The sequence below is a fragment of the Limanda limanda genome, chromosome 1 (assembly GCF_963576545.1).
Source record: "Limanda limanda chromosome 1, fLimLim1.1, whole genome shotgun sequence".
NCBI classification, from domain to species: Eukaryota; Metazoa; Chordata; class Actinopteri; order Pleuronectiformes; family Pleuronectidae; genus Limanda; species Limanda limanda.
In genome coordinates, this window is record NC_083636.1 from 31,265,649 (window position 1) to 31,285,596 (window position 19,948).

At 39.1% G+C, this 19,948-nt stretch overlaps 1 protein-coding gene and 1 long non-coding RNA gene across 5 annotated transcripts in view; both read right to left on the reverse strand.

The window, feature by feature from the left end:
• Nucleotides 1-1,552: 1,552 nt before the first annotated feature.
• On the reverse strand, nucleotides 1,553-3,505 carry LOC133010784 (uncharacterized). Its single transcript, XR_009680694.1, has 2 exons — nucleotides 3,221-3,505; nucleotides 1,553-2,645 (listed from the first exon to the last, which is right to left on the reverse strand). It is a non-coding gene; the product is annotated as an uncharacterized LOC133010784 (long non-coding RNA).
• A 4,555-nt stretch (nucleotides 3,506-8,060) lies between these two features.
• nedd4l (NEDD4 like E3 ubiquitin protein ligase) overlaps nucleotides 8,061-19,948 on the reverse strand; it is a 41,817-nt gene continuing 29,929 nt past the window's right edge. For all 4 annotated transcript variants that reach the window (XM_061082537.1, XM_061082611.1, XM_061082456.1 and 1 more), the window contains 16 exons: nucleotides 18,196-18,393; nucleotides 17,556-17,633; nucleotides 15,864-15,918; nucleotides 15,123-15,181; nucleotides 14,696-14,761; nucleotides 13,790-14,019; nucleotides 12,672-12,793; nucleotides 12,433-12,503; nucleotides 12,194-12,289; nucleotides 12,028-12,101; nucleotides 11,868-11,928; nucleotides 11,596-11,655; nucleotides 11,036-11,143; nucleotides 10,372-10,468; nucleotides 9,672-9,744; nucleotides 8,061-9,231 (listed from right to left, as the gene is read on the reverse strand). In XM_061082537.1, the coding sequence (XP_060938520.1) occupies nucleotides 9,129-9,231; nucleotides 9,672-9,744; nucleotides 10,372-10,468; nucleotides 11,036-11,143; nucleotides 11,596-11,655; nucleotides 11,868-11,928; nucleotides 12,028-12,101; nucleotides 12,194-12,289; nucleotides 12,433-12,503; nucleotides 12,672-12,793; nucleotides 13,790-14,019; nucleotides 14,696-14,761; nucleotides 15,123-15,181; nucleotides 15,864-15,918; nucleotides 17,556-17,633; nucleotides 18,196-18,393 (1,551 nt within the window). In that variant the 3' untranslated portion in view covers nucleotides 8,061-9,128. The remainder of the gene's footprint in view (nucleotides 9,232-9,671; nucleotides 9,745-10,371; nucleotides 10,469-11,035; nucleotides 11,144-11,595; nucleotides 11,656-11,867; nucleotides 11,929-12,027; nucleotides 12,102-12,193; nucleotides 12,290-12,432; nucleotides 12,504-12,671; nucleotides 12,794-13,789; nucleotides 14,020-14,695; nucleotides 14,762-15,122; nucleotides 15,182-15,863; nucleotides 15,919-17,555; nucleotides 17,634-18,195; nucleotides 18,394-19,948) is intronic.

Below are 19,948 nucleotides of genomic sequence, written 5' to 3' on the forward strand. Positions count from 1 at the left end.
CATTTGCAATATATGTGTAATGTAATTTGAATGTGACTGTAATGTGGATTCTCTGCTCTGCAGGAGTGTCGGGTTCAGAACACAGCAAGAGAGTACATCAAGGCGTACACTGCTGCAGCTCAGTCTGTTGAAGCCTTCGGCGAAGTCCCAGAGTGAGTGATGTCTGTAGTACTGTAAACTCGGTGTACGACACAACTCTCTCTTTTAGCTCACACTACTTTGTTTCACGCTCCCACCAGGATAATCCCCATCTACCTGGTTCACCGTCCATCCAACAATATCCCCTACGCGACGCTGGAGGAGGAGCTGATCGGCGACTTCGTCAAGTATTCAGTCAAGGACGGCAAAGAGATCAACCTGATGAGGTGTGACTCGGAGGCCGGACAGAAATGCTGCGCTTTCCAGCACTGGGTCTACCACAACACCGACGGCAACCTGCTGGTTACTGACATGCAAGGTCGGGAGGATGGAGAAAGTTTGGAAATGCAAAATAAACACGTTGAAAATTGTTCTATCAGCAAATTATAATGTAGGATCCTAGATATTAATCAGATTTTTGTATTTTCAGGAGTCGGCATGAGGCTCACGGATGTGGGGATAGCCACCTGTAAGAAAGTGTGAGTATGTCCTTTGAGAACCAGTGCAGCTCTGAGCGATACAAGAATAATTTAATCTTGCAAGCTGATGTTTTTATTTATTTACTTTCAGATACAAGGGCTTTAAAGGAAACTGCTCCACCTCCTTCATCGACCAGTTCAAGGCGTTGCACCAGTGCAACACGTACTGTGAGATCCTGGGCCTCAAATCCCTGCAGCCTAAAGCCAAAAGGCCAGCGTATGCTCCGAAACCCAAACCCCAACCCCCTGCCGCGCCCAAGAAGAAAACGTTTGGGCCCACAGTGAAGGGGAAGTCGTAACCAGAGGGGAACTCTTTGTTCTAAGAGTTTTGGTTATCGGAGATGACAGGTCATATAAGAGATTATTTCATCTCATGTTGAACATTTGAGATGTATATGAAATATATATTTTTATTTTAATGAAGAGTTTGTATGAGAGTTTGTGCGCTGTAGTTATAACAAATTTCTCAAGTTCTGGGAAAACTGTGACAAACACTTGAAAGAGATAGAAGAGACAGTTTATTTACAGTGACACACTGTGACGTCTTAGATCGCTGCATTGATGATGTGTGATGATTTTGTCTTTACAGGTCGATGCATTGTTTATTGTTTTTCTACTTTGATGATGTTTTCAAACCATTAGTTCATTAAATTAATGAACTTATTAATTAATTGCTTTGGGGGAATATCTTTGAAGTAGGTTGTATGATAAATACACAGGATTAAAAACACAGTATGTTATTTGGAGATGACTTATGGTATAAGCCAGTCTTTTTTGTGCTTGGGTTAGGATGAACGTTCTGTATTTTCAGTTTAATGTGACATGATTATAACAGTGCTTCATTGAGTGATGGATTAATTCACAATACTGTCATATTTGTACTGTGGAAAAAACATTTAGTACAGAAGAAAGCTCACGAAAAAGAAACATTTGAATGGTTTTCTTCTTAAACTGATTTATTCATTTGTCATTTTACTATCAGTTCTGTTTGTTGCATTGATTTCTGGCATTATTTTGAAGATCCACGGCTCTGGTTCAGCTCAGGCTTGAAAAACTAAAACCAATAATCAATTATCAAACCACACTGTAACCTGACAGCCGCAGCCAAATCGACGGCGTAATCTCAATAAAGCGTCCCGGCTTTTCAACTAACGTCTCTGACTGCCACTATACAATAAGCCTCTCCTGTCCTATAATGTCAGTGTTGCCTTTTTAAATCCCTGCCCCAAACTGTTGACATGGCTCTCAGGCTGTGGCTATGTGACTAGTGTGTGAAGCACTCTGTGGATCTTTGTTATTAAAGAGAGGTTGCTGGTTGAAAATGCTTTGTGGTTTCTTAATTTTCCTTTTTCTATAATGGGACCAGTAGCGTGCAGGTTCCAAGGGTAGGGGGAGTGTTGGAACATGACTTGGACAGAGTGTCTGCACTGGGCCGAGGTGAAGGAGTTTATAAAACGTTCACACAAAGTGCTGTTTATTGCGGACGAGCAAATATTTGCACTTTAGCAGAAGACAAACAAAACAAAAAACTGTTTATATAACAATTTTAATTATTACAATATAACAATTGTGCAATCGTGAAAATACAAAATTACAACTGTTAAAATTCATCTGCTGTTGTCCCATCTGTGTTTATAAATGAAGGTGTCCAGCGGCAAATTAGCACCAAAAACACTAAAAGATAAAGTAGGTCACACTCAGAGGCTCGAGATCACGCACGGCCCATCAACACACTGTCTATTTCCATCTCGGTGCAACGTGTCCCACGCTACAGCCGCCATACGACACTTGTGGACCCGTTTACATGCTTCGCCAAATCGGAGGCTGTTTTAAATCTGCAAAAGCAACACGGTTGTATAAAGTTTGCACAGGATACGGGGAAACACACTGAGGTCTTTTTCACACTGTAGCTATTTAGTGTGAGAATGGCGTTTGATACACAGTACACAAACACCATTGTCACACTCCACAGCTCTGGAGGAGATCGTTTGCCGTGGAGACGCAGCAGAGGCTAGTTCCCGGGACAACCTGGTGAAATGAGAGGGAAGAGTTTGTGGTTGAGGGGATTCAGTTCAGGGCAATGAAGTCAAAGAAAGTACAAAAAATGTTGACGGCATGAAAAACTCAAACTAGGCTGAAATATCACGTATAGGCTGTGATCCATGAGTTATGTAGCCATGTGGACCTTTAAAATTTAAAAAAATGGAAAAAGCACATGAGAACACAGAATAATTGTGAAAAACAAATATGCCACGTAAATAATCAAGGCTTATCCAAAGGGTCCAAAGTCCAGTCTTTTTTGTTTTTTGGTGTGGATGACTGCAGCTGTGTGCACATGCGTGGGAAAGCAAGATGAAGACATCTGTTCGATTCCCCCTTTTTTCCAACATAACCAGCAATCTGTACTTTTTCAAAATAATTGAATAAAGGTTGTTTAGACCATATGTCATAATAACTTTGACACTATCCATATTACGTCATGCTTTTAACTTCATTATGTTTTAGAGCTGAAAATGGAAAAAATAGTCTGTTTTCTAGCTTTAAATTTGTCTTTATACATGAAATCATAAACTTTACAAATACAAGGGCAACAACTCACTTACCTTTAGTTTCTAAAGTGGATCCTCGGTCACTCTAGCCCATCAGTTGGCTTCCCGCTCCTGCTTCTCCCAGCTCCTCTCTTTTCTGTGCTCCTTCCTTCTCGCACTAATACAAGTCGTGTCTCGGTCTCCTGGGCCTCTGCGTGCCAAGCGGTGTAAAAGTCCAGTAGTCCGCCCGCAGCTGCAGGTTCACGAGGTGATCGGTGGCGCGTTTGTGTTTGGTGGCGTCCCCGTCCCATGTCTTTATGTAGAGAGAGCAGGTTTGGACAAACAGCGAGTTCCACATTAGTGATAAGCTACGGGGGAAGTATTGATCGACCCTGACCAGAGGTAGAGATAGAGAGGGTGAGGAGGTGAAGGGGGAGGAGGAGGGGGGGGCCGAAAAAATTGTGAGGCAACATCAGGGCCCTTTACCAAAGTTTCACTGAAGCCAATATTCTGATATTACACGGATTAAGGCAATAGTCAGAATAAGACACTAACTTGAATACGATCATACTCTTAGTCTTACTCCAATTCCCAGACAGCAAACAGATGTGGGCCACTTCAGGCAATGATGCAGCACCTTTAGCCTCCTTATGGCCTGCACAAGATGTGGTGGATGTGAGCCTAAATAGCAAATGTGGCTCAAATATCCCAAAACAAATGTGGGCCTTTCTCGTGAAATCTGGATGTCAACCTTAATTGGTCCATGTGGTAAATGGTGAATATGACCCTATCAGCACAAAACAAATTCGGTCACCTTCTGTCCCTTTGGTTGACATGTGATATCTCTATGGCTTATTCGTGGCCCAGATGTGGCAAACTCGAGCGGACCGCCCAAATGCCATCATTCCTCATTAGATGTGGGCCGGATGAAAGCGTGACCCAAATCTGGGTCAAAACTATTTTGCTTTGTGGGATTTTAACGTCCTATGGGAGTTGTCACAGCATTTTGCCACATCGGGATGTACGGCATTCAATGTTATTCTCAGACTATGATCTGTAAAATGTGAAAATGAATGGAATATTAATATATATCATTATTTTATAGCAGCATTTATGTAAAATTAAATAAAATTCAGAATTTGTTTTTTTTTTTCAGAATAAGGTCAATAGTCTGAATATTGCTGAACGTAAATGTAGTCACTGTGAACTGAAGGTAATGGATCCTGGCAGAGGAATGGACGGAAAATTTAAAGTCATTAACATTAATTCCATAAATCCTCACTGAATTTATCTGAAAGCAAAATGTATAAAAGAAAACTCACTGTTTTGAAAACACATTGTTCATTTGTCGATGTTCAGAAACTCTATAGATTCTCTACTGTATAAGTGGGTCCATGTTCCCTGTGGTTAAGTTTCATAATAAAAGCTGTCACCTAAAGGGCAGATTGTGAAATAGCGTCACTTTAACTGAAGGTCGTTTGGTGTGCTCAGTTTTCACCTTCTGAAACTCTAGAATCCATCACACGTGGTTCTTCACATTAAACACTGCTGCACATGAACAGGATACGCGTCTATCATTAACTGTATTTAGTCGAGAGCCTGACTATGACTGATGATTGTGAATAACTGTGCTGCAGCGTGATACTATCATTTATCTACAGCCTTTTCTAATTGGACACTATGTTCAATAATATAAAATAAAAATAAGTTACAGTACTTTATATGCTTCTGAGTCTAAAAAAGAAACTACTTCACTATTTTCACCACTGCAATCAAAAGGACATCATACCTGACAGTATATGGACAACACAATATCACGTAGCGTAACAGTGCAAAGTAATCAACTGTTTTTGGAACATTTATAGTTACCTCCGCTAATGAGGAGGTTATGTTTTCACCTCTATCTGTTTGTTTGTTTGATTTTAAGCAAGAAACTAAAACTACCCTACGGATTACCACAAAACTAAGTGGAAGGATGTGGTATGAGTCAGGGAAGACCTCGTTTCGGTGTTGATCCAGGTCATAGGGTAGATCCAGGATTTTCTTTTTCACTTTCTTTAACATAGATGGAGACTGGGTGTTTCATTTATTTGTCAGGGATCTTAATGAGGCATGAAGGGGACTGATATTTATTAGTGTGTGCAATTAGGAGTAGATCCAACTGAGTGGCGTTCTACTTGGTGAAGTTATTTGCTGCTCCCCAGAGTCATGTTGAAACAAGGAGAACTATTTGAGAAAAGGCTTCGTCACACTCACTCGCTGAGTAATAAGCAGTGAAACACATCATTTGCTTTGGAAGAACTTTGTGTCAAAGGCAAGATTTTGTCAGGCGTTTTGCATTCAGGATTTTGCTATGAAAGTTGAGACAATACCATTTTTTTATTCCCTGGAAATATTGTTAAGTTTCCTTTTAAAAGAAAATCGAATATATTAAATTTTTTTTCCAGATGAGATTTAGCACATGAACAACGTCCCAGTTGAAAATATGATTTAATTTTAGAATACATAACTAAATCTTTTTCTTTAGTCCAGCGTCCATTAGGGTCTCTTTAAGGTCAGAGCGCTGACATAGCACAGACGCCTGTGAGAGACCCTGTGAGGCCTCACCTTCACTAAAACGCCATCTTCTTTTTATGGAAACCAAAGCAATGGGTTTGAACTTTGATTCTTTCTAATAATATGGAAGATTTTGGTCCACATCATGCAGATGAAACAACAGTTGCACTTTGTGACATTTCTTTTTCTTTTTTTCGGGCAGTGGAATGTTTTAGAAGGTGGATCTAAAGCAGAGTTGGCTGCTGGCTTGTTTGTGACCAGATGGAGGATAGGAGGTCTTGATAAAATGTCCCCGGGCTGGCAGGGTGGCTTTTATTTGCTCGTCCTTGGAGCTGATAACTCGTAGATTGCCTGTGTGAATGAACTGAGGTCCCTTCACCACAACATGTGCAAATACACACACAGACCCACAAAGACCCACAAAAAAAAGAAAGTGACAAGAGTTGTTAACCTAGTTAAAAAAATGTTTTATACAACTTCTTCTCTAAAAGGTGATCACCAGGTGTGTAGTTGACGTTGAGCTGTGTTTGGTTGATCGACAGGAATCCATCTATAATTTGAATGAAAGAAAACAAACAACCTCAGCAGCAGCAGCAGCTTGTGGGGGAACAGCATGTGGGGGAACAGCCTTTTTTGTAATTATTTGTGACGATCAGTGAAAGAAATATTGTCACAAGTAAAAATATGTTCTGATATATAGCTATACGAACAACCTAAAGGGTTATTCCGCCATTTCTGTAACTTTTAAGCCAGAAATGACCAGAAATCCTGAAAACACCATGTGAGGGCACAGAGGGCAGTTGTGGCAACATGAGGCAGATTAGGTGAAGTCTTTGTGACGACAAGCGAAAACAGGCAAATGTAACATTAGTGCCACGTAGAGTATTCTCTACACTAAACGGACAGTTTATATTCTAGTGTTTCATAATGTGCTGCCAGGCTATTTTGTTTTTTATCTCTATTATCATTAATGTACTACTTCTGTATTTTAACCACGTTTTCTTCTTGTGCAGCACTTTGTACGTTGTGTTGAAAAGTGCTCTACAATTAGATTTAATAATGATAATAAACATCTATACTGAATAATAGTCATTTATATTAGTTAAATAATTCTATTGACTTTCTCTCAGAAATCCTTAACGTTATCATGAAGCTACATTAATTAATTGTGGTATATACTGATGAGTTCAAAACTACAAGGTGTTCATGTTTGGTGTAAAACTGTTGAATATTTTCCAAAAAACTAAGTGGTGATAAAGCATAAACTATCTGATATAGAAAAGTCAAGTGTAAGTCTACCTAAACCCAAAGTTGTACTCAAATATATCAGTTAAGTTAATGTAGTCAAATAGCATTCAATTGTGAAAAATTAGGAATGGGGCAACTGCAAAATTTTATAAATATTTATACATTTTAATGTGAAATGTAATGATTACTAAAATGAGAATGAAAAAAAAATTGAACACAAAAATACAAATATGCTTATAAACTTACTACTAATGTAGTTCTTTTTGTTTCTTATAATTTACTTACTTCTCATATGAGGGAAACAAAAAGTTCAGTCTCCAGTAACTCAGACAACTTTCAGAGAATTTTCATTTTTATTTGACTGAAGTTAAATGAACCACATAGACTTGCAGAAAGTGGTGGAATCTTCAACAAAAGTGATATTTTGTGTCATTTATTAAAAAAAAAAGAAAAAAAAAGAAAAAGGAAAGGAAAACTCACTTAAAAAAAATAGGACGAATCTTTACAGTCAGTTTGAATGGTGGGGTCACAGGCAGGAGGGAGGAAACACATAGGGGGGAAAGGTCGAGGAAAAAGAAGAAGAGATAAATTAGAGAATACGAAAGGACATGAAGTTTCCTCTTCACTCCCGACAATTTTTTTTCCTACCTTAGCAGCAGCCCAGATTTACAGACTATTAATATTGCACCAGGTACGTGCTCTGAATGATAAACAAAAAAGAATCACATTCAAGTTAATGACGAGACACACGGCAGGCGACATGACCTCAGAGTGATCTATAAAGTGCCCTTTAGGTTCAATGGTGTTAGAAAAAGGAGAGAGGAACAAAGACATAAAAAAGAAAAAAAACATTTTTTTTTCTTTGTAAGAAACGTGCTCCATTTATATTCAGTGGCAATCACAGCTTTTCTCTCAGGCACCCGCGCTCACACACAGCTTCCTTTTAGAGTTGTTGATCAGTAATACTTCTGTTAAAGGTAATACATACATATATTTATATATCATGAAAAGAACTTAAAATGTTTTTTTTTCCTCCAAGTACAATTTACAGCATTATGAACAGCAACAGGCATGAGAATATTGATATAATCATGACATCTCAGCGAACCCCCCCCCCCCCCCGACCGATTACACGTTCAAATTACGATGTAGTCCAAGCAAACACAATAAACAGTTTCATGCTGCTTTCATAGTACTACAATTAAAAACCATTGTATTCAAGACATTTGCAATCACCGTAACAAGTGATATGGATTTAATCATTCCCCAGACGAGCCAGATTTACACTTCACACCATGTCATATAGAATTCTCAAAATCGTAAACAACATTGTTCATCAGTTCAAATACGGTGAGAGTATTTTTCCTGTAAGAATTATAACAATTATGACGAAAACGAAAACTGACGAAAACTTTTAAAATGATCTTTGAGGATTATGTCATCCGCCACTCAGGAATCCTTAGCAGTGGTTTAAAAGAAAAAAAAAGAAAAGTAACAAATAACATTATTCTACAAAAAGGCTGCAACGGCGATTTCTGATCCCACAACTTAAACGCGGCTCTGTGGAGAGGGGGTGGGGCAGATTTCCTGAAATGTGATTGGCTAGCTTTCCTAAGGTTAGTCCGGTGTTGGTCTAAGGATTTGACAAAGAGTAGTGATCATAGTGCCATTGCAGTTTCTTAGAGAAATAGTGCATGTGGGAGCCAGATTATGGCCATGCTAGGAGACGCCCGCTGAAGGCTGCTCGGATACTGTGCTATAGTGTACGTAAAGGAGCTATTGAAATGCATTAGTGTTTTCCAGCACTGTAGATTTTCACAGAATGAGGGCAGAAGGGATGACACGGCAGATCAGAGGCTGGGTCTCGTCATTCGTCGCTCACACCTTGCCGATGACAACAGGTTCCAGCATTCGACAGTGCGACGCTCCCGCTCTTCCCCCCCAGCACCGTTACGGAATGACCAACCCACACTGAAAAGATATAAAGATGTAGGCATATTGGCTCAACAAGTTGCTGTATAGTCTCAAACCGCTGTGCTGTGTTGGTGGCTCACAGTCGGGCATTACAGTTCAACATGCTTGCACAGAACTGCTCCAGCAGCTGGTTAGACATCCCTGTGGCTTTTTGTCTTGTTTTAATTTCTTAGACATAGTGATGGTAGGTTGCGTTCAGTCAGGTTTAGTCGACTCCCTCGAAGCCCTGCGCGTTTTCCACAGCCATGAGGAGTTTCTCTCTCAGGTCCTCAAAGGACTCGTAGGTTGGCAGATCCAAGCGGTTGAAACTGAGATGGAAAACAGTTCATTGATGAATTTGACTGAAGTTAACACTTGGTATTCTGTTTCTAAATAAATCTACTCTACACATGGCTCTCCACATGCACATTATTTAAATAATAGCAGATGTCCTTGTCAAAATATATATTTACCACGCATACATAAAGTTTAAATAAGTGTCTATATTTTAGTATATATATTTAGCATATTTAGTCCAGCTTTCCTGTCACAGTTCTTAGGTTTATGTCCAAACTACAATAATAATAATATTATATATTATGTATGTAAAATTCAGACTCTGCTAATCATCACTAGAAATAGAATACAGCTAAGGCTTGCATGCTAACATGTTAAAAAACCAATGATGGAAAGCTACTGGGATGGCTGTTTACTTGTCCAACAGTTGTTTTTATTCTCTCTCGTGTTTGTGTGTGTAGTAATGACATACCATGTGTGAGCTCTTGGCAACTTCTCTGGTGTTCCCCACTGCTCAATGGTGAACAGCTGAGGACCATTAGAACCTGGCATTGAGAAATTATAATTACAACAATATTGCGATGTTGCAGAAACACTTTCATTAGAGCACAAACGTAACCTCTGAATAATTGACTGCAAACCGAAAGAGGACAAAGGAAAACATTTGGTTAAAATTAACTTTAGTCTAATGTATTTTGACATTTAATTATTAAAAGCTTCATAATTCTAAAGTACATCAGACCATAATTTATGAAAATACAACCACAGTCAGAAAGAACATTAGTATCTACAGTGTCCTGCAGGACATGCTGTGGCCTCTGTGACATTTAAGGGGTCAAACCAAATTATATTATAGATGTTTGCTGTTTAAAGTATTTTGTATGAAAATAATTAACACAGGTTTGAGCCAAACGCACAATAATTTTTTATAAAAGTGTGTGTAGCAGTTTAACAGTCAGATAATCTGAAGTTATTAGTCGTTATACAAGCCATTATTCATCTGCTTGACATGACACATATCTCCAGTATCGGTATGTGCACAATGATAGGGACTCAGTACTAGGAACTGAAGCAATGCTGACTCATGATTTTTGCGTCACTGTTACATAAAATTGTAGCAGATACTGTTACACTACTTCGTACCAGTATAAAATACAGGAAACTTGACCTACCATAAAGCTCGGCAAAGCCGTTCATTGGTACTCGAGATGTTCCCGTAACGAACTGGAGGAGCCGGATTCTCTTCTCAGCATCCATCAACAGAACGACCTGATAAACAAGCAATTATAAACATCTCGGACTCAGAGTTTTTCCAAGTTTTTCTTGATCAAAATCAGCCTTCACTTTGAAAAAAGGTAAAATTGATTTATTACAGAAAAAGAATGATGAAATCACTTAAAGCAAGAAAGATTTTGCAATGAAACCTTGTGTGCGCACTTGTCTGGTTGACTTAATCAAATGACATGACACTGTTGTCTATGTGCATGTGTGTGTAAGGGTATTTCCATGCACAAATAATGTTTTTTGTGTGTATGTGTGTGCGTGTGTGTGTTGAGGCGCAGATGATAAACAGGGCAGGTACAACTACGTGAGGCTCTTTCATCAGAGCAAACACGTCTGTTCGTCCAAACAGACTTTGATCTTCCAAAGCGAGGCCAGCCAACCTGCCGCAGGTCGGCTGGAGGGGAAATGACTGGAACCAGCTTTTATTGTGAAGGAACCAGCATCCATGACTGATACCTAGCAACATGTGGCTGATGTTTTAGACAGCGCCGGTTTGTTTTTATACCATGTATTCACGAGCATATGTTTGTGTGGATTTTTTAACGCACATACCTTCCAGAACCACTGTATAACAGGATGGTTGGGACAGTATCCATTCTTGTAAACAGTGTGTTGTCTCCAGTCGTTGACGTCGACATCACCCAGACCACACATGAGCAGCTACACAGACAGAAGAGGATGAAAAAAACATTAACGTCCAGTCATTGCTCTTCTCAGACACTACTATAGTGTGGAATGATTATTCCAGTAAAATGCTTTAAGAACATTGCAACTGCAACTAATTGTTTCGTCAATTGGTTTAAAACTATGGTTAAATGGTTGTGCAAATAATTTTATTTTTATCAAAAGGGTTTTTGAAAATAAAACAGAAAAAATATTTATCTCAGTTTCCCATTGTTATCACCAGGTGGTCTAAGGTACCATCTTTAAATGTGAGGTTTGTTTGACCGACAGTTGAATAGCAAATGATCCTCTGTTTACAGGCACGGAAAATGAAGAAACCCACATATTTATATCTGAGAAGCTGGAGCAAAAAAAACCTGAAACAATCAATCAACAGTTGATCGACTAATTTACTAATCATTTAAACTCTGCTAGCCAGGTAGCCATACCTCAAGTTCGTTTTCATCAAAGATCTTGATCAGATCTATTATGATGAGCTCAGTGAATCCCTGGAAATTAAACAAAAAACAAATTACAACAAATTAATTATACTGTCCTACAATTCAAGCTAAATAAATAACGAGTCAAATAGACAAAATATTCAAGTTAACAGTTAGTTGAGAGGATATTTGTTGCCATACATTTATATGCAGAGAATGAATACAGAAAGTCTGTGCTCACACTGCCCCCTTATGGTAAAAGTGTTAATGCACATAAATACCTCGAGGAAAGCGTTCATCTGCTTCTGGACCCGATTGACAAACCTCCACTGGATGACCAGGCTGGTGGAGACAAGATTTGGAGATGTTAATGAAAAACTTTAAAATTATCTTCCTGTTTGAATATCATCTTGAATCACAAATTGTAATATTCTTTCCTACTCTATATATTCCTTTTTGTTGTCATTGGTGACGACCATGTCTGAGCCGCTGGGCTTCAGGTCGACCTGGTATGTCTGTAAAAGACAAAAGCACGATGAAAATATAGATATCAACTTAATAACTTCACTAAAAGTCAAATGAATTTGGGAATTTTAGGTTGGCTCACTTGTCCAAAGTTGTCTTCATCAATACAAAACCTCAGGTCCAGCTCAGTGGGATCATTCTCCAGAATCCACTTTAGAGAGTTGTAGTATTCACTGTCCTGCAGGGCAGATAATCATCCATTACAGAGAAACACTTTTTAATTTTCTTTTCATTGTAAGATTGTAGGGTTTAATGAATGTGGAATTACTTAATTAAAGGTATATTTACTGAATATATCCTCTAGTAACAATGAGACCTTACCACAGACTCCATGTCTTTAAGAGAGATCTGTTTTCCCAGCATCATCTTGTAAAATGGTCGGATGAAAAAACCTGGGAAACAAGAAGGCAACATAGCGCTGTAATGGTATGTGTGGAGAAACAATTAAAACTTAAAGACATCAATAAAAAAAGGATGTGTTAGAATCCTCAAACATGAGGAACCTGCACATACAATAGCATAATAAGAAAAGAGACAGTATCAAACACCAAGCAGTTTACCATCTAGTAGTTTTCCATGAAACACAGCCATTCCTGCCACACGTCCGATAAACTTGAAGTAGGAGAGATGATCCTCGTTGCACAAGCCAGAGTTGGGATTAATTTGAAGAGTGTAGTTGTCCCTGGAAAGACACAGAGGAGGAAAAACAGTCAGTTATTAATGCTCAGAACAGTCAACTGTAGGCTACTAACACGTGCATGATCTATCTGTCCGTTTGGTTATAGAAACCTTTAAAAGGTGACTAAATATAAGATCTCCAATGAAAGGAAATCTCATTTGCATCTATAAACTGTGAAAAGAAACTAAGTTTAACTACCTCATCTATTTAATCTGGGGTTGATAAAAGTTCCTCTCATGACATTTCATAAGTACTTAATATCCACAGGGATTTGTACCATGTCACTGGACACCCAACCTCCCACTGAGTTTACCTTTTCTCCTGCAAATTCTGGTGATTTATTTTTATCCTTATAAATGTTGATCCATTGCTGCTTTCAGCTGAGGGAAAAGCTTGAACTTTTGAGTCACAAACCCACTGCCACTGTTTAGAGCGTCCTATTATCTTATATGGGAAAAAAACTTTGGAATATCAACACAAATGGAGAAAAAAAAAGTGTAGTTGCCAAGCATCTGCATTTAATTCAACGGCAGGAGCATAATGATGTTAAAACTAATTTGCAGTTAGGAATAAGCGCACTCTTTTTTATTAAATCTAGCAAACTTTAATGAAAAAAGTAAGCATTCTTGTCTTTTCGAATAATGCTCCACTATTATTATTTTGTTACCTTTGCCCAAAATAAGACAATCATAATCTACTGGAGCCAACAAAAGGAGCAGACCACACAACACCTACCACTGCATGTGGGAAACATTGTTCCAGGATGGCTTTATGAATGACAGGAAACGTTAATCAAAGTGGAAGGAACCTTTAAGTCTCAAAGGGGAACAATACAATACTCTCTACACCTTACTCCACCTTAGTGGAAAAAAAGAGAGAAGAATTTTTCCATCACAGCAAAAAGCTTTGCTTAACACTATGTCCTGTGTCATTTCCTGTATATTGGCTCAAACATTTCCTCAATCAAAAGCAGCTCTGTAAAACTAAGCAGAGACTTACGTGGCAGAGTATTCAAACAGGCCGTAGTAAGGGTTGAACATCTCCTTAGATAAGAGGAAGAACCACTCTCTGGCCACGCCGCCGTAGTCCAACCCTTTCTCCGACTCAAACTCGATCCACAGCCGTGCCTTCAGAACATCCGGCCTCTTCAGGGACATGATGCGACGGTACGACTCCTCGAAGATGTTGTTCCTGTGCAGTTTCATCTCGAATCTGTTGGGGATGTCAGCCTAGAACAAGTGACACACATAACTCACTTTAATGCAAATACACCAAGTGTTGAATACAAATGAAATAGAAAGGAAACATTTGATAAAAAGCTAAACATTTCCCCAAATTTAAGGTAAAACAATTCTGTGTTATATCTCCTCACTGTGCTTACACAATTCATTTAAACATTTTATTGATATACACTGAACCTTTTTATACTGCCATCTCTGAAAATTATATTTAAATTGCTTTATTGCGCAGCCCTAATACTCTCTTAATGTGACTCATCACATTTCTGTATCTATCAACTCTAGATTAACTAAAGTGCTGATATTAAACATGCTCTTGCATGAGTCCATGTGCACAAGTGTTGTTGTTTTTGTCAAGTTTCTCTCCACTCAATAATATTCATCTGGATCAGAATCCAGCATTAAAAATACTAGTCATCAGTAGTGTTAATTACAAATAATGTTAGCTGATTGCAATGAATATTCAACATGCAATAAAAACCTTTAAGTCAGTCACACTATTAAAACTGTGTAAAGAAAGTTAAATAATAATACAAATATGGAAGCAAAGCAGAGCACCTTTGAGGTTATGATCAGATTTTCCCTTGTATTATTGTACTAAAGATCCTCAAAAAGAATCGATAAACACAAACACGTGAAGACATTCATTTTAAAAATCAGTTCTTACAGGTTTCTTCAGTTTCTTCCTGAAGTAGTCGTATTTCTGCTTGAACTCTCTGGAGTAGGGAACAGCCTGCACAGACAACAAAAAACACACAACAGTCAAGGAGTGGTAAAGGTCAAATAACATCAATATACTCATTAGGGATCAGCTTCTGATGGAGGATCACTGCACTGGACTACATAGGGAGTTACAGAGGGAGGGAGGTTGGGAGCAAGGGAGAACAGTATCTGTAGTGGTACACAGATTAACAAGAAGGTGCTGGCATGTTAAGTGACAACCGCAGTGACAAAGTGATTTTTCTCAAAGATGCACTGAGGCTGATGATAGCGTGTGACAGATAGAGTTACAGTGTTAAGGGGAGAGGTTGTTGTTTCCATGTAGCAACACTGTTGTGGCAGAGACTCTGAACGGGCAGGAGGAAACTACTCACAGGTCCTGTGATAGCCGGACTCTGCAGTCGAGGGTCCTCCCACTGCGTGTTCTTGGTATCTGGTTGAACAAAACAAAAACAAACATTAGACGCATTGTTACACACTCCCCCCTTGTGTCTTTTTTCTGCTCCTCCTTTCCTCACATTTTCTCCTCTCAGTGATGAGCATGATATGTGGAGGGAAGCTGGAGAGGGGCTCCCTCTCTGTCGTGCCAGCAGCCTGTGTCCTTGTTGCAGTGTTAATTGTTTGTTTTCTTTATAAGTTGGGGGGTCTGGTAGTCCTCAGTTTTTGTTTTATTTAGATATTGTTACTTAGGTAGAAAGGGGGAGGTATCTGGATCCGATGGCCCATTGCGTGGTTGGTCTAGATCTCTTAATTTTCTGTGCTTTTTGGCCAGGCCTCTACATTCCCACAGATTAATTTAACTTTTTGTCATTCTTTTTCTTTTTCAATAAAGTCTTTGTTTTAATCATGACTCTGGCTGGACGTCCACTTTATATGTTGTGGTTACTGGGTTGAGCCTTAAAAGTAGGTGCTGTTGTTTTTACAATGTAAATGATTAGTCAAAGAAAAAATCAACAGCTTAAATTAATAGTGAAAATATGTTACTGGAATGGTGAAATCCATCCGTTAAGATGAGAGTAAGCCTACCTCCTTTATATTATACTGAACAAAAGTGAATCAGGTGGATAAGGGCTGTGCACACAACCAAATACAAGCTCAACACAAAGTTTTCTTACTGTGGTCAATGTAGAAAGTGCGTCCGTCTGAGTGAACTCTCTCTTCCCATCCAGGCTGAAAAAAAGAAACGTGAGGACAATAAGTCACCATGACACAGCATTATTAAAGCAGACCATGCTCAAATAGTAATTTAAATCCATCAATGTTCTTTCCTTTTGATTTTTTAAATTCATGTTTGATTGAACTTGACTGAACACTGACAGCTCAGCATCGCGGGGCGAGACAAGCTCAATCAACCACCCACCAAAGGAACTGAAGGGATTTTCTCTCCTATTTGAGTCAGGTCTGAGGCAGCAGCAAGGCAGGGATACGACCACAACATTTAAGTTAAAGGCCACCACTACCAGTCAAAACCAGTAGACCACCACTGACACAGTGACCACTCAGAACAGTGCCACAGGCCACACGCACGCACACAAACGGCAACAGCAGTCAGGCAGTTAAAAGAATTACAGCGGATCGAGAGTCAAGGGTGGGGAAAACAGGGCGAGTCTGACAAATCTGTCAAACAAGTTGTACCTACAATATGTATATACACAAATATGTGTGGTTCTAAATAAACTGCAACTGCTTGAGCGGACACCAGATGATAACACATGCAGGAAACAGCAAGTTTCTTCTTCTAACGTACAGCTTATTTTGTTTCCATCCAACCCTCCCTCCGCAGCCATGTTTTCCTCCTTCAATCCCTCCTCGTTAATTTGCTTTTTTATTTCATTTTTTTTTTTTTTCAACTCATCTATCTTTGTCTCATACACAGATAAAAGTAGACAAGGATGGAGAACGATGGGGCGCTCCAAACAGAAGGGAGGGTGGTGGTGGTGCAGGGAGGGAGCACAGAGAGGTGGGGTAATATATTGATGAAAAGGAAAGGGAAAGGTACAGTCCATCCATGCCGGTCATGAGAGAGAAAGAGAAAGGAGAGAAAGAGAGAAGAAAAAAATAAAATAAAATAAAAGTGCAAGGCTGTCTGCAGGCATTTGACCAGACCGGACCACACCAGACAGGTAAGAAGGCAGGCAGAGGGAGGGAGGCACCAACCAACCTCCTCTGGTAGGTTCTGCCAAACAGACATGGCCAGGTGTAGAAGAAGTAGTAGCATACATTAGATCCACCAGAATGGAGTGGAAAGAGAAAGAGAAGGAGGGAAAGAGAAGAGAGAGAGAACACACACACATGCACACACCACACAAGCCTGTGAGATGTAGAAACCCATGAAGTGTTCATTATTCAATATCTAGTTGTGGTAACGTTAGAGCCCATCTGTTGGGAGCTCGTCTTTGTCACATAAATAATAGTGCAGGTGACAGACACCACCTAATTATGGATCATCACGGCCCCCAGACTCTGCTTTTCTCGTCCTCCTTCTAACACTGCCCACCCCCATCTTTTCTAACAGGTCTAAAAAGGACATGTCTAACACTGACATCTGATCACGTGTCTCCTTTTACTTTACATCAAACATATGCTGACCAGTGAGTGACACTAACTGAACTGTAAACAAAGACCACAACTGCAACTTGAAAAGTCACCCATGGCACATTTATCTAGGTAATCATGTTACATATTCATGGTAATTTAAACAGGCTGAATTGTGCAAACAAAGCTATACAGTTAAAGGGATCTGCATGGCTGTTATCATTGTATCTATGGGTTGAATATGCTGTTGGTCTTATTGCGATTGTACTTACAGGAAGAGGACCAAGTTCACCAGGCTCCATTGAGTTCTTATTCCTCAAATGTACTGGGTATTTCAATCTGGGATCCTCCTGGTCGTCCAAAGAGAAATGGAAGGAATAAAAAGATAGATTTTTTAATTGAATAGTAAATATAAAAATGTATAGCTGTTATAGTATTTTCAGGGTAAACAGCTCTCAGATATTTGATTTGTCTGAAAAGCTGAATCCTTATTTCAGATCAAGTAAATATGAAATAGATTATTATACCAGCAGGTGTCACTACAACATCCAGAGAGATTGACACTAACCACTGCCCTAAATTTCTTACATGACTACTCAAACTGTCAAATAATGCTCACAATCACATGCAGTAACAAAATAAGAATATATAAAAATGTTATTTCATGGAAATCAGTACAGATAACGAGGGAAATAGAAAACAATCTGAAAGAAGGTTTTATAATTTATCTTGTTATATTAAAACTGCGTATGTTGTTAACTTCCAGAGAATTGTCCTAGGCTGAAAATCAGCTCTGTCTTTTAAACAAATAAATAATTATTAGAACATTACAGACCTGCACAATAAATAAGTGCTCTTCGTTCATATTTATTAAAACATCACCCTACTTGCTATGACAGTGAGTTAGCTCACCCAGGTGGTTACTCTGCTGTTGTGGTCGATGAAGAAGGGCCGTCCGTTGGGGGCTATCCTCATCTCCCAGCCTGGGGGCAGGAAGCTCTGCTGCGTCTTGTGCTGGGACTTGGGTGAACTGTAGGGGGACGGTTGAGGTGACTGGGGATTAGAGACCGAGTCCTTCACAGCCCTCCGTACCTGGATATTGTTGGCTCCCTGAAAACATGAATGGAAAATATTATATTTTCACTCCCTTTGGACTATGAAAAAGAAGAATGAAGAAGTGAATGAATACGAATGACAGACAGCATGAAATAAATCCTGAAGCAAGGACAGAAACCAATCTTCCAAAGTTCCCTTAATATTCAGTTAGAAAACTGAGATCGAATTCAAGTAGACCATCGTCAGCACAATATTAAAACTGAGAAAACTGAGGATAAATCCTTTTGACTTCCATGTAAAGCTGCAGGGAGCTCAGCCTGTCAGGTTTTTAGTCAAAATGTCATAAGAAGGCGGCATCCATACTTGATAAGTTCTACAGATGTCAGCTTTAACCCATTCCCTGCATATTGGTTTTGAGGTTTAATGGTACAATAACTGCTTAATTTGGAGATTTCCAGCCTGCATTTGTTTCATAAATGATGTTAAAGTCCAAGAAAAAGTGGAGCTCCTCTGCTGTAGCACAATCTGGTCTCTTTATTTATACGTTTCTGGTAATAGACACCTTGGTAAAGGCTAAAAGAGAAATAAGTAACAGCATGACACCAAAACTCAACAAACTGTGCCTGCAGGAAGTTCACCATTTCATCTCTGGTATCTTAAAATCTAGCAAAGCAGCATTTAACAGCATAATGAGTCTTTCCACATCACACGTTTCCACGTTCTTTTAGAGGTAATTATCACTGACTGAACTGATTTTTAACCAGAGAGAAGTCTGCATTAATTAATCCTAAGACCTTCCACCTCCTCTGTAATTGGTAATTACAACATTCTGCTCCGAGTGTTTCACTTCCTTTTACTTTCCACAACGTCTTGTTAACACAGACACAGACACACAGACACACAGACACACAGACACACAGACACACACACACACACACACACACACACACACACACACACACACACACACACACACACACACACACACACACACACACACCATAATTAAACAGCTTTCAGGTCTGTTCCCTTGGTGGTAGCTAAGGATCTTCATCACTGACTGAACCCCTTAAAATGCAGTTCAGTGCAGGTCAAACAGAGACCATCCATTTTTAAATACAATGTGTTGATCCTAATTAGTCAAGTCTGTGTGCTGTATTTATACCTCCACTCCATAATCTTAAGTTTGAAATTAATGTCGGTTTGTAAAGAGGGTAAATGACCACAGAGGACAAAGAAGTAAATCAAAAGTTTCACGCCTTCTCTAAAATGTGACTCCATCATCTGTTTTAAACTGCAATCACAAGTGCAGTTTAAACGACACAAAGGTTCCCAACACATACTGCATACAGACACACAAACAGCCATGATGTACGCATGAAAATATGATAGGTGCAAGTGCAACAGAATCCAGTTTAGAAAACATTAGAGATTATTCCCCTAAAAGTCTTACTGTGGCTTGTTTGCTCAAAACAAATTGCTGACATTACAATGTGCTACCTTAAGTTACCTGTTGTTATTACTTAACACATGCATCACCTACCCTGTTTGATCGTTAATCCCACTGAATCAGTGAGTAAGAGACCGGTTTTATGATAAAAAAGATAAG